The 15,319-nt window shown below is 42.3% G+C and overlaps 1 protein-coding gene across 2 annotated transcripts in view; it reads left to right on the plus strand.

Moving 5' to 3' along the window:
• Positions 1 to 9,917, plus strand: part of KBTBD12 (kelch repeat and BTB domain containing 12) — a 46,801-nt gene extending 36,884 nt beyond the window's left edge. For both annotated transcript variants that reach the window (XM_050958507.1, XM_050958505.1), the window contains exon 6: positions 7,141 to 9,917. In XM_050958507.1, the coding sequence (XP_050814464.1) occupies positions 7,141 to 7,310 (170 nt within the window). In that variant the 3' untranslated portion in view covers positions 7,311 to 9,917. The remainder of the gene's footprint in view (positions 1 to 7,140) is intronic.
• Positions 9,918 to 15,319: the final 5,402 nt, after the last annotated feature.

Here is a 15,319-nt window from a genome sequence, read left to right on the forward strand (position 1 = left end):
GTGCCTGCGGAGGGTCCGCTGGTCCCGCAGCTCCGGTGGAGCACCCGCAGGCATGCCTGCGGCAGGTCCATCGGATCCGCGGGACCGGCGAGCTGGCCCTGCGCCTAGGGCGCCAAAAACACTGGCGCCGCTCCTGCACATGACATAATCTTTAATTGCATATTAATCTTTAATTCCTGGAGACTCCAGGACAATCCTGAAGGGTTGGCAACCCTACTCAAGCCGCTTTAGACCCAAAAGCTGTCTCTGTAGCTTTATCCAGGGTCACCCTGTGCTGAGAGGCTACTGCTAGGCTTTCTTGTGGTTTTTTTTGCGTCGCCTTTTGCTCTATTCTTACCTGTTCACCATTTCAGTGTGTGTGCTCTCCACTCACACACCAGCCCACCTGGTCACAACGCCTAGTCAAACTCTCCGCTCACCTGCTGCTAATTTCTGAGCAGACTCAGTTAGGCTTTATTTCAGGTATGACCCTTAAGTGTCTCTTCCAGCTGTCTTAAATGTGGGACTTGTTCACACAGCAGTTTGAATGAAGTTTTAGTTCAACCCCTAACAATGTTTCATATGCCTCATAACGATATGCTGCTTGTGTCTACAACGTGCTTATAACGCTTATTAATCCTTTCTAAACCATTTATAAATGGGATCTTAGCACAGAGTGGGACCAGTAATTCTGCTTCTGTAAGGGCCTGGTCCTGGAGCCCTTACTCATGTGCTACTGAAATCAACGCACCTAATCTTGCGATGGTTGAAGTTAATGTGAGTTTTGCCATTAACTTCAGTGGGAACAAAATCAGGCCTCAGGAGACTATGCATGAGAGTAAAGAATGCAAGATAAAAGGATAAATAATTAGAAAGGTTCTGGATATTGCAACCCAAACAAAGATGGTTGAAATAGCAGTGGAAATGGGAGGCCCTCCCTCTAGGCCACCAAATCCACCTTTTAAAAACAGCATATAATTAGAGAGTGCACTGACTGCTTATGAAAATGAGACTGTGGGGATAGGAGCATTAGACAGCCAGGTAGGCAGATTGATGAAGGCCTTGTCTGTACGGGGTTCATTCTCTGTACAGATGCACTGAACTGTAAACCCAAGTCACAATGTGCCTCCCAGTTCTCCCCTAGCTCTGGTGGGTCCGTGTGCGCTGGCCAGTGTGCTGAGGGGTGAAGCCCAGGCTTTCCCTGTTCCCTGCACAGTTAAGGAGATGTAGTGACTCTGCAAAGGGTGTGCTCTGTGATGTGGGTAGCCACCTTATGTCCCCTTGCTTCCCTGCATGGGCACACAGGATGGTTCACAATGTGGCCCATAGTTATGGACAGAAATGGGGTTGTGTACGACAGACCTGGAGAAAACATTTTTCTCTTTTGTCCTGTTGCAAGTCAGGATTTCATGTCTTCCATGGTGACAGGCTAACAAAGCATTTAACCCACTGCAGCAAAAGCATGTGCATCCCCCGCCCCCAAGCTTGTAAAATTGTAACAGGTAATTAGGAGTGCAGCTATGAATGGCCATGAATAATGTGTTGTCATGCTATATGCAGAGAACATTATGTGTTTTCTGGTACAGAGAACCACAGATATCACAGATGTGTAAAGGACCTTAAAAAGACAGGTGAAAACCCCACTGGGTAAACAAACCAATGCTGGAATCAAAGCATTTCAACAGTGATAAGTCAGAGTTGGAATAACTATTAAATGCCAATGGCTGGAGGAGTTGGAGAATAAAAGACCAGAATGAGGGTCTGCCAGACACTTTGGGGATCTGGTGTTGGTGGTTGATCTGTAATGCCTGAATGAATCCTTTAAGAAAAGATAAGAGCAGCCAGTTAACCATTTAGCAGCTAGAATTTTAGTGGCTGTTTTGAAGCTGATCCAGGACAAAAAGAGTTAGGGTGCAGTAGAGAGATGTGCGTCAGATGTAGGAAAGCGGTATGACGATGTAAGGGGAAAAGCCAGGACTGAGATCAGCAGGTGCGCAGAAAGGAGATTGGGACAGGAATTCCACAGAAGCCTATTGATGAGAAGCAGACGCATAAATTCTAATTCCAGTTGTGACACTGACATACCGTGTGGCCTTTGTCAAGCCTCTTAATCACTTCAATCATCAGTTTCCTCATCTGTAAAATGGAGGCAATAATATTTACAGCAATGGGCTATTAAGGATTGATTAGATACTGGACCAGATTTGTGCCTGAATTAGTAAGGATTAGTTTGTTCCCTTGTCTCTAAAGTGCTGTTCAAATATTTTCCTCATATGTTCTTATAGCTAAAGCACTGGACTGGAATTCCAGAGTTCCAATTGCCAGCTCTGCTACAGAATTCTTGTGTGATCTTGGGCAAGTCACTTTGTTTTCCCGTGCCTTGGTTTCCCTTTTGTAAAACATAAAATAAGGGCATTGTGAGGGTAGATTCATTAATGACTGGATAGCTCAAATAATACAGTGATGGGGTCATACAAATACTTGGCTAGATTCGCAAGAAATCTATACTTTTTTTTAAATTAACTTTGTATTGGAATGTGTGGTGCTTATGGTACAAGAGGGAAAATAAATATCAAAGAGATCAGAAGTAATACATACCTATATTCATAAGGGAAAGTTGTTACCCCCAAACCACATATGGAATGCAATTTGAAAGAACAGAAAAGCAAATAAAATATTTATAGCATTGCCTGAAGCAATATTGTAGGTCTCAACATGCAGTGGTCCATCTTGATTCAGGTAGCATGAGAAATCATACAACGAAAAATCAGTCCAGCAATGTTGGATAGTGAAATGCATTTAAAAATATAGCTTTTAATAGCATTGGATGTTTCTGAGCATATGGATGGAGGCGGCCATCTTATTGAAAAGTAACATTCTCTCTGTCAGTTTCATCTTGCTTTAAACATATCCAGAGAAGAACTTTGTTATGTAAAAAATAAGTATTTTGTTTACAAACAAAACATTATCGGCCAAAGTGTTAAGCAGGATTTTGAAGATTATGCCTGCAAATTCTGCATGCAGAATACTGTAGTTTGCACATGTGAAATGTGATTTTTGCATTGGCAAATTAAAGCCTCAATTACAAAACAAGGTCTTTGTTGCCCAGAAAAGGTGATTTTATAGGTGCAGTATTAGGCCTGGTCTGTACACAGATTTTGCATCAGCATAACTATGCCACTTAGGGGGGTGATTTTTACCAATATAGTTGAATCGATACAATCTCTAGTGTGACAAAGGTATAAAGATGCCTTTTACTGGTATAGCCTATTCCCCTTCCTATATAAGAATAAGCTATACTTTTATAGTGCTATAACTGCATTCTCACTGGGGAGAGGGGGTGTTGCACGGCTTTAATTCTACCAGAATGTTAAAGTGGTACGTCTGTCTGTAGACAAGCCCTTAGGGTGTGTATTCAGTCCAGAGTTAATCAGAGCTAGCCTAACATAAGTGAAGCATCCCTTCTGCAAAGTCCTATCCATTCTAGACCCATGGAACTGCATCCCCACTGGTGCTTTACTAGTCTGTGTGTTTGGCTGGATTTCTAGCAGGATTGTTCTTAGTGGAATATTAAACTGGACAACTCTCGGAATCCATTAACAGTGTATGGTAGGATAACTTGTCTTTCCTATGTAGGCTCCTGTGAGGAAAACTTCTAGATGACCTCCTGAGGTCCCTTCCAAACCTAATAGTCTATGATTTTATGATTCTATGATTATGGATCTTTCTCAAAAAAGTACCTCTCAGGATTACTTCTGATGGTTCAATCAGTATCTGTAGCGGAATGAAATCTCAGTTTGTGTAACAGTGAAATCTGTTAAGTGACCATTTGAGTCACTAAAAAGAAATAATTTGCTTAACATAGGTGGCTGTCTAATAAAAGTGGAGCAGAACTGTGCTAAATATGTCTGGGGATACTGTGGGGTGGTTTCTTAAGAGAAGTTGCCCAATAAGGGTGATCTCTTGAGTGAGTGTAGGTTCTACTGTACACTCATAAAATAACTTTTCAGGAAAATAAGTTACTACAAGAGACTGAAGCTTAGAAATATAAGTTATAATTAAAATAACAGAGAAACTGATGAGACAGTGCTTAGAGCATCACTTGAGTTACCTCTAAGCTAAGGTTTGGGATTCGGGTTTAAGCTTTAATCCAGGCTAGAGACTAGAACTAATGGTCCCAAACTCACACAAGGTGTTCTTGAAAATGTTTGGCCCAAAATAATATTAGACAATAGTGGCAATAACTAATACTTAGCTCTTACATAGCAGTGTAAGTCTAATGCGATCATCTCTTTTTGTGAGATTTCTATCTTGTTGGGCTGAAACCTTTCAAGAATGCATTGGCTGTACACAAACTGGATCTGGAGCATTGATCCTTTCTGTTTTTAGACCCAACATCTGAAACCAAAATCACAGAACCACATTTGAATTCAGTGATTTGAATTTGAATCCCACCAAACTTCAAAGGGCTTCAGAGATGAAGAACCAATTTTAGCCTATTTCTTGTTAACATATTTTTCTTTGTCTCAGATCATTCTCTTTATGTGAACTTTCTGAACCAAATGGGTGTAGTTTCCTTTTAAATTAAGCGAGATAAGACTAGAGAAATTATTGCATTCTTTATTCCAACAACATAACTCGCTTTTATCTCTCAAGAGTTGAGAGTTAACTAACACCCCATGTGCTGGAAAACAGATTTCACAGAGAGTGGAACAAAACTGGTTACAACAGCCTACAAAAAAGGGAAACAAAAGACACTAAAGGTTATGAGTCATGAGGGTCAGGAAAAGACACAGCAAGACTTGTGGGGAGGATTGCTGAATCTTCCTTTGATGTTTTAATTAGGATTTTTTTTAAGTGTTGCAATCCTCCACAGAATGTTTTAAACAGCTCCACTGTTTGATTTTTTCACTCTATTGTCTCATTTTGTCGTGATCCACGCCAAAGAAATTCCTGGCATAATAATTTATGGTATAAAGGAGTTGATCTAATAATAAATAACAGGACTGGAGCCTCCAGTGTCACATACTGGGGCTGCTTGTGTCTTCCTGTTTGCTTTGAAAAAACCCTTCTCACTCCTGCTGGGTCATATAGAAACAAGAGCTCTTTGCTGGGGCTTGTAGATGTCATTTGTTTACAGTCTCTGTCAATCAAACCTTTCTTCTCCATATTTTAACTGGGTGTTTAGCAGCTTGTTCTCTTCTTTCATGGATGGATGGATGGATGGTGCTTTCCTACCTATTATTCTTCCTCTTTCCTTGCTGAACTGCGTGAGTTTAATAAGCAAAACATCACGACTGGTTAGCTCCCCCCGGGGCTGTATGAAGAAATGGAACAAGGGCTATTTAGATGGGGACAAATCCTAAGGAGGTCTGACTCCGGTTATATTCAGGCTTTACTCAAGCAAACTCCCAAAGGGGAATTAAAGCTAAAGTAAGGGCTCGGGATTTAGTCCAGTGAAAATTTCAGCCTACTCCTTTTTCAAACTTGTTTTCCTCTCTTCCGCAATTAACTGTGGGCAAAACTGAGTTGGGGTTCTGAACTGTGAGACAGAAGCATCTTTTTGTGTTACCATATGAGAAGCTATGTGATTGGAGATGGTGAATAATTCCTTTAGGAATGATCACATGACAGAAGGCACACGTAATTGGAGACAGGGTTCGCTTTGGGTGCTTGCCACGCTAGTCAATGTGGGGGAGCTACATTAATGTAGATCAGGGGTCAGCAGCCTTTCAGAAGTGGTGTGCCAAGTCTTCATTTAGTCACTCTAATTTAAGGTTTCGCGTGCCAATAATACATTTTAACATTTTTAGAAGGTCTCTCACTACAAGTCTATAATATGTAACTAAACTATTGTTGTATGTAAGTAAATAAGGCTTTTAAAATGTTTAAGAAGCTTCATTAAATATTAAATTAAAATGCAAAGCCCCCCAGATTGGTGGCCAGGACCTGGGCGGTGTGAGTGCCCTGAAATCAGCTCGCATGCTGCCTTCGGCACCCATGCCATAGGTTGCCTACCCCTGATGTAGATTTCTCCCCAGTTATCAGGCTGGGGAAACTTATCCTGAAATTCTTTTTTCCACATGACTGTCCCCCACATCCTGCAATCCAGCTTTCCAGGACAGTTGAAGAGCCCTGGATGTATGTTAGGTCTCATGATATTGAGCCATCGTGATGCAATTGTTTTCACATGTTGCTCCTAAATCATAAGAAGACATGGATGTTATGGATAAGACTGGGGAACCACTAAGACTGTTCTCATGGGAGAGAATGAATGACCTGTGCTCCCAAGGTTATGAGCTTTGAAGCTCTCAGGAACTTCAGTGTTTTCTTTCCTTTTCTTTCCTTTGCTGGTTGATCCATGAAGTAAAATTGCTGTCTGCCTCAAAGAAAGGAAAGCTGCAAACACTGTCACATACACTCACTAGAGATAAATGCATAGGTTTTGAGGGCATGTAAAAAAAGGATCAAGAGCAGCCTCTAAAGAAGAGATGAACGGGAGTGCCAGTTTGGACACACTGTAAGGTGGAACATGTCACCAGATTATTAAGTCTCAGAGAAAATACACTGGATATTTCATGTTTCTTATTGAGATAGTTCTTCTTCTGGTGGTTGTGAAATGCCTGTGCTTGCGAATCGTTGAGACTCAGCTTTTAGTAAAGCCATCTAGAGAATCATCAGATGTGGAGGAAGGAGCCTGATAGCAAAACACATTCACATCCTCTTCTCAAAGTAAGAAAAGTTTTGATTAAGGTCACTTGCTGTGAGAACCTAACTTTGAAATGAAAAGGAAAAGTGAGAAAAATGAAAGGCCCTTTTCATTTATAGAAAAGAACTTGGCTTTGAGTAACAAAACTGCCGGAAAGTTCAGGTCCTGTGTTAGCAAAGAAAAGGTTTTTCCTTTTTTCAAGAAGTGTAGTGCAGCGTTGCATCTGACAGAAACAAAATTCTCCCTTGTGCGGTGGCTCTTTTGTTAAGATTTGTCGGCCTCAATAAACAGTGTTTTGTTGTAAGAATGGCTGTGATCTAATATGGTTGCTCTACCCTGATTGTTTATGACAAATTCTTCGAAAAGAGGAAGGATTAATTTATTAATTTTGCAAACTTCTTTGACCCTGTTGACTTTGCCTTTGATATTTTGTTGTTGCTACTATTTTTCAGCTCGCCATGAAATTATCACCAAAACGATCCTAGAGCTGGATACGTGGGGAAACCAGTGGAATGTGGTGGCCGTCAACGTCCTCATGCATGACAGCTACGATGTCTGCCTCGTAGCTAGACTGAACCCCCGAGATCTCATCCCCCCACCCTCTGACCTAGTGGATCAATAGAAATGCAGTTGTTCCTTGTGCTTTCAGATTCTGTGTAGCTGAAGAGCTCAGACTAGAGAGAGATGTGCAGCTTGACCTTGGAACTGGCCTGAGGTGAAAACTGCGTTCTACAGAGATGAGTCTGTGACAGGCTCAAGTAAGCAATGCCTTAGACCTGTGATTCTTTCAGCCACTGCTATGTACTCAGTATTGCTACTTCAGGCTTTTGTGATTGATACTATGGGCTTCCCGTCCCAATAAGCCTCTGGAGTTGGCCCAGGCACCCTACCACAGCACTTCATCGTTTAGCTGTGTAAGCGCTAATGTGCAATGCAGTTTGGGCTGCTGTGGGCCTTAGCCTCACCATCATAGTTGCAGCCCATAGCCCATTGCAGGGTAAAACAGCACAACTGAATGAGAGCCCTAGCCGTGAAGATAAAGTTTTGAGGGAAGATTCTGCCTTCACTTACATTTGGGGCACCCCATTGATTTCAGCGGGGTTAACAAGGGTATTAAGAGATAGTAAACTTGGTCGAAATTGGTACAGTTGTCCAAAAGAGGTAGGTTGAAGCTGGCCCAGTGCATGAGCAGTGGTAGTGGGAGAGAAGAGGCAAGGAGCCTTCCTTTCTTTTGCACTCCTGCAGAGCGGCCAAGCATAGTCCTAGTGGGGAACACAGACTAGAGCAAACAGTAACACTAACTACCTGAAAGAGGTTGGGATGAATGTGGGCCGTGGCCCTACCTCCAGCCCCTCAACAGCCTGTGGAGGTGAACCAGTTTTGGGGGAGAACATCTTGCATCTTCTCTCAGGATTCTGGAGCTCCTGTACCAGTGTCAGGAGGAAATCCAGCTCTCAAGGCCTTGTGCTGCTGTGTGACCAGGTGTAGCCAGTGCCTTGAAGGTACAATCTGGTTCAGTTTCTAAGTCCTTCTTAGTTAGAACTTTGAATACATTATTTGAAGGGGGAGGGAATGAAACACAAAAATAAAAATTAAACCAACTTTATCATCAGCTGACGAGATTTGCTGCCATGCATCCACACAAAGAGAACAAAGATTCCGATGGCAGCTCCTCAGCAGTCTTGCAGTCATTGTTTATATCAGGCTCTTGTTTAAATAGAAATAGCTTTCATATAGCATGGGGATAAACTCTGCACCCAAAGGAGGATTTTGCTGTTTCCAGAGGGACTAAGAGTAGTTCAGACAGAATGATCACATTGAGCTTCTTGAAGCAGCATTAGGTTCACAGGATTAGATGACAGTAGACTAGAAATGTGCTAAAGTCTCGCCAGGTAGCTGACTTCCAGTTTGAATTAGTAATATCCATTCATGTGTACTCTGGTGCCTGCCTCATTGTGTGTCTGAGTGTCATTTCCTAGGCAGTACAGGCCAGAGGATTGGGAAGCTGAGCAGTTCTGTTGGGCTGAAACTACAATTGAGAAGATGCTGCTTTACTCGTATAATGAGACCATCATTGGAGAACACGACAATATGTTATAAAGTGCTGAAACGCTCAGTAATTAATTTGCAGAAAAAAAGTTGCTGCTTAGGGTCACAAGACCAACAACAAAACTGGCAAGAAGTGATCAGCAAAGACAGACTCAGTCCCCTTCAAGAGTTTGAGGACCGTTACTTGCAGAGCAGGATTCACATATTGGAATGGGTGCGCTACACTCTTCTTGAATCATATATTTGGTTGCAAAAGTTCCAGCAGTTTATAATTCTCTCTGCTGTGACCGGTAGCAGGAGGGATGGAGAAGATGACCCAAATGGCCTTTCCCAGCTCTAATTTCTGTGATTCATGAACTATTCCCTTGAGTATCCAGTGGAACTATCAATCTGTTTTATAAAAACACTCAACAGGAAGTTCACCAAAATTTGCTGGATATATACAGTACTGCACTGAGGGTCAATTGAGCAGTGGGTATTTTGTTTTTTAAAAGGAAAGAAGAAATGAGGCTGTGCTCCTTATGACTCAGCTCTTATCTCTCTGCATGTTCCGTAGGCAGGATATGTTTGACAGTCTAAACTTTCACATTTGTGTCTATCACCTCTGTAACATTAAATCATTCTTGTTTCTTTCCTAGGTTGACATGTGACCCAGTGTAACTTTAGGGCAGTGCTGCTGCCAAAATTGCCTCAGTGCTACAAACTAAGGTGGCCAGTTCTTAGGATCTCTCCTGAAAAGTTGGGTTTTTAAATGCTCTTTGCTGTCAGTATCCAGGTGACATTAAAGTTGCCCTTTAATGTGTTGTAAAAAACACTAGAGAGTTTACACAGTTTCCTAAATCGTAACAAAGGAAATTTTCCTTAACCCTTGCTGTTACTGCAGAAAAATTATATCTGTTGTGTTGAGTCATTACAGTTCAGCTATGCAGCTTACTAGCTTACAGGGAGTGATACTCTTACATGACAGCTCACTTAGGTGGAAAGTTCTTAGAGACATAGTATCTATCGTCAAGGTTACTTTGAACACTGCATCAACCTCTGTCGGTTTTGTTTCCTTTGTTATTTTTCATTTACAGCTTAGTGGGGGAAAAAGTGTGTGTTTGTTTGTTTGTTTTTATGACTACTCCTGCTCTGGCTTCTGTTTCCTAAGGCTTGAAACTTAACTAGATCTACAGAGGATGTGAAAGCAGCAAAGAATCCTGTGGCACCTTATAGACTAACAGAGGTTTTGGAGCATGAGCTTTCGTGGGTGAATACCCACTTCCTCAGATGCATGTAATGGAAATATCCAGGGGCAGGTATATATATGTGTGCTAGCAAGCAAGCTAGAGATAACGAGGTCAGTTCAATCAGGGAGGATGAGGCCCTGTTCTAGCAGTTGAGGTGTGAAAACCAAGAGAGGAGAAACTGGTTCTGTAATTGGCAAGCCATTCACAGTCTTTGTTCAATCCTGAGCTGATGGTGTCAAATTTGCAGATGAACTGAAGCTCAGCAGTTTCTCTTTGAAGTCTGGTCCTGAAGTTTTTTTGCTGCAGGATGGCCACCTTAAGGTCTGCTATAGTGTGGCCAGGGAGGTTGAAGTGCTCTCCTACAGGTTTTTGTATATTGCCATTCCTAATGTCTGATTTGTGTCCATTTATCCTTTTCCGTAGAGACTGTCCAGTTTGGCCGATGTACATCTGGACACCAGACTTCAAAGAGAAACTGCTGAGCTTCAGTTCATCTGCAAATTTGACACCATCAGCTCAGGATTGAACAAAGACTGTGAATGGCTTGCCAATTACAGAACCAGTTTCTCCTCTCTTGGTTTTCACACCTCAACTGCTAGAACAGGGCCTCATCCTCCCTGATTGAACTGACCTCGTTATCTCTAGCTTGCTTGCTAGCACACATATATATACCTGCCCCTGGATATTTCCATTACATGCATCTGAGGAAGTGGGTATTCACCCACGAAAGCTCATGCTCCAAAACCTCTGTTAGTCTATAAGGTGCCACAGGATTCTTTGCTGCTTTTACAGATCCAGACTAACACGGCTACCCTCTGATACTTGAGAGGATGTGAAATACACTCCATTATAGAGAGCTGCCTCTGAAGATCCTAGGGGAATTTTGAAGGGGACATTCAGGTGTGGTGGACATAGCTAAAGCCCCTCCATCAAGCTTGCATGCCTGGGATGAAGTGACCTTTCCTCCCCACTCCATATCTATTGGTTTTTGTATAGTTATTGAAAGAACTGGGTGAAAACTGTGCAGTCCATGAAGGTCTGTCTTGCTAGCAGAAGGCGGTATCGATTGATATATTGTGTATCCTGTGTGTGGATCCAGCTGTTGAAGCTGGGGTGGGTTCTGGGGGCCGTTGTCATTTAGTGTGGCCTCCCCTCATTAGAGATACCTCATGAAGTGCAGGAGTTCAGTCAGCCTTGGCATGCCCTGAGCACTGCTCAGCATTCTCACCAAAGCTAGCATAACTTTTGTCCCTTGTCCTGAACTCATTTTCCTTTCTTCTTGTGGGGCAAGGATTGTTTTGTTTTGGAGTTGTTTTTTCTGCTCTTTGTGGGGGTGGCAGGGAGAGGATGGGAGTTTTAAATTTTGCTGAAGCCGCCCAAATGTCTCATGGTGGAAAGTCCAATAGAGTTGCTTAGGGACATCTCAGGGTGGAGTTCTGTAAATTCTTACAGTTCTGGAAATTCTGTGGTCAATCTAAAAGATCTGGAAAGCCCAGGCTCTCTAAACTTTCTAAATCAATAATTAGTACCGTAATAAAAGCTTGAGAGGGACAGGAGCAAGCAAGCTTAGTGGTAGATAGTTTTGAGCCAAAATCTTTCTCAGATCTCTTGATTCTTCCAGCCCCACTGCCACCTTCATGATTTCAGAGTTAATTTCATATTCATGGGAAAGTTTGCACATACCCACAATAATTATTTGTTTCATCCATGGCCCATCTCTGGTTAACTGTGGTGGCCAGTTCTTAGGATCTCTCCTCAACACTGAGGTTTTTAAATACTCTTTGCTGTCAGAATCAAAATGACAGTAAAGTTGCCCTTTAACGTGTTAACTCAGATTTTTCCCAAGGTTGTGCTTACATCCGTAATGCTAGTATGCAAACAAAGAAGTATTGGCAAGATGTGGCATTGTATAAATGGATGCTGTTAAGCAAAACAGACATGTTAATTTCAGTTTCACTTGAAACTCTGAAATATATCACCGGTTCCCAAACTGAAAGGGACAATTGAGAGGTAATTTAGAGTATTGCAAACAAAGGAGAGGAGAAAAAAATGAAAACTCTACTAAAAGTTACTTGGCACTGTGTCCATTCTGTTTTTTTAGTTGTCCATGCACAACTGAATGCACAAATATCCATGTTCATCATTTGCACATCTAATCATTGTGTTTCCACATGCACTCATAGTCACTGTGCATGCAAGCAATCCACTAGTACAGTGTTTCCCAAAGTGTGGTACACGTACCCCTGGTGGTACGTGAAAGGGTTTCAAGGGGTACACGGCCCATTCACCCCAGCTGGCAAGGGGCTGGCAGCGGGCTGAGTGCGGCCGGCAGACAGAACCCAAGACCAATGGCAGGCTGAGTGGCTCAGCCTGCTGCTGGCCCGGGGTTCCATCCACCAGTCCTGCTCAGCCTGCTGCCAGCCAAGGGCCTTGTTCACCTAGGCCGGCAGCAGGCTGAGCTGGGCCGGTGGCTGGGACCCCAGGTGGCAAGGGGCCGGCAGTGGGCTGAGCAGGGCCGGCGGCTGGGACCCCAGACCCACGGGGGGCTGAGCAGCTTAGCCCGCTGCTGGTCTGGGGTTCCGCCCATCAGCTCCTGCCAGCCAGGTCCTGGCTGCTGGCCGCGCTCAGCCTGCTGCTGGCTGGGGGTCCCATTACACGCAGGCCGGCAGCGGGCTGAGCCAGACCGGTGGCTGGGACCCCAGCTGGCAGCAGTGTGCCAGTAAAAATCGGCGGCGTGCCGATGCAAACCACACGTGCAGCGTTACCATGGCTCATGCAATACACGTGCCTTTGTGGCATGCACCGAAGTCATACTGATGGATAAAAGATAAAAGTGAATAAGTGCTCCTGGCAAGTACATACTTGGTGTGTATTAATATACAAAATTTCTCTTTTACAATGAATCGCTGGCTAAAACCAAGAAGTTTGAAATGTACAAAAGAAAATTATGAAGGAAATACAAATGTTAGTGATAATTATGCTGAAAAAATGCAGTGATATGGCTACATCAGACAATTGTGATGACAAAATTAGTGAACTATGTGAACTATCTGTAAGTTTATTGAACATATCAGCTGCAAAGAAAACGAAAAAAAGCTCACAAATATTTTGAAGAATATCTTAAACTGGGATTTTCGTTGAATGGCGATGAGGTGGAGCCTGTTCCACTATGTGTGATTTGTTACGAGACTCACAAATGAAAGTGTGAAACCATTGAACCTAAAATGCCATTTCGATAACAAACATAAAGAATATGAGGGAAAACCTGTAGAATTCTTCGAAAATAGGTGTGAAAATCTCCAAAAGTCCCAGAAAACAATTCCTTATGTGACGGGAGGTGAAAATATGAAAGCTTTGGAAGTTTCATATAGTGTGGTGTACTTAATTGCAAAGTCCGGAGCTGTTGAAGTGATTGGCGAGACATTAGTAAAACCTGCAGCCAAAGTAAAGGTGCAAGTGATGGTTGGAGACAAGGCTAGCAAAGCTATAGATCGTGTTCCCCTCTCAAATAACACTGTTCATCGTAGAATCACAGATATGGCCAAAAATGTAAAGCAGCAATTGTCAAGAGTACAAAAGAGTCACTACTACGCACTGCAAGCGGATGAATCCACTGATGTTGTGAATTTAGCTAATCTTTTGTTGTTTGTCAGATACAAGCTGAATAATGAAGTCCACGATGATATTTTGTTCTGCCAACCTATGCCAACACATACAACTGGAGAAGCTATTTTTCAAGTTATTGATGACTTTATCAAAAACAGTGACTTGGATTGGAGTCGTTGTGTTGGAATAAGCATGGATGGCACCAGAGCCATGATAGTTCAAAGAAAGGAGTTGTTGCACGTATTCAAGCTGTTGCAACAGAAGCAAAAGCGACTCATTGTTGCATTCACAGGGAAGCACTCGCCAACCAGAACATGCAGACAGATCTAAAGTGAGTACTGGATGAAGCTGTGAAAATAATCAATTTTGTGAAAGGGTACCCTCTGAACACCTGGCTGTTTTCTCAGCTTTGTGATGAGATGGGCAGTGATTACACACAACTCCTATTTCACACTGAAGTGCGTTGGCTTTCATGTGGAAAAGTTCTGAATCGCCTGTTTGAGCTGTGAGAAGAACTGCAAGGTTTTTTAGATGAAATCTTTAACCTGTGAGACCGTATACACAACTGGAAATGGCTATGCAAACTAGCATATATTGCAGATATCTTTGCTCATTTAAACAACCTCAGTCTGTCCTTGCAAGGGAAACTCATATCCATATTCCATGTTCAAGACAAAGTGAGTGGCATGGTCGCAAAATTGAAACTGTGGCATAAATGTCTTAGTCATCGTGAACTGGATTCCTTTCCATCTCTTCATGACTTAGTAATAAGCTCAACTAACCAACATGATAGTGATGTGTTGCAAACCATGAAGCAGCATTTGGAAAGCTTGCAGAAAGATCTTCGTAAGTATTTCCCTGAACTGGATGGCACCTTTGAATGGATAAGGAACCCTTTTATCATCAATGTTCAAACATTGCCAAATAACCTCTCTGCTTCAAAAGAAGAACAGCTCTTGGAGCTGGCTTCAGATAGCTTCCTCAAAACAAAATTTGAGCAAAATACACTGACTTCATTTTGGTTGGGGATTAGCTCTGAATATCCAGCTCTATCAGACAAAGCTGTCAAATATCTTCTGCCTTTTCCCACCTCGTATTTGTGCGAGATCAGATTCTCTGTGCTGGTTGGCATCAAAACAAAAAAAATGAAATTCTTATTGACGTGGAGTCCCATCTTCGTCTTAAGGTCACAAACATCGAGCCAGATATCCCCGCGATAGTGTCTGGCCAAAAGCAGTTCCATCCCTCGCACTGAATAGTTTGGTTTGTACTGAAAATTTTTCAATACTGAAATAGTAAGTATTAGAACTAGTGCTTTCTTCACTAATCTAACTAAACCAGCATATTTTAATTTCAGAATGATACGAATTCACCATATAGATAGATAGATATGTGTATATATACACGCTGTTCTGTCAGACTGTTGATTTGCTTCTATTATTTTAATTATTTCTAGTACTATTTCTATATGTAACTATTATTTCTATTAAAAGTTTTGTTTCAACTGTATGTAATATAATTTTGTATTTATTTCTAATAAACAGTTAATCCAGAATGAAACGAATTAGGAGTGTGTTATAAAAATGTGGCTACCACTCTCCCCCCCCCCCCAATTGTCTTCATCGGAGAAGGGGTATGCCGGTAAGACAAATGTCTCAAAGGGGGTATGCAAGTGTTGTAAGTTTGGGAAACACTGCACTAGTAGATATCTAATTGTCCATTTGCACAAACAGTGATTGTGATTGCT

This window comes from Gopherus flavomarginatus, chromosome 6 (genome assembly GCF_025201925.1).
Source record: "Gopherus flavomarginatus isolate rGopFla2 chromosome 6, rGopFla2.mat.asm, whole genome shotgun sequence".
NCBI lineage: Eukaryota > Metazoa > Chordata > Testudines > Testudinidae > Gopherus > Gopherus flavomarginatus.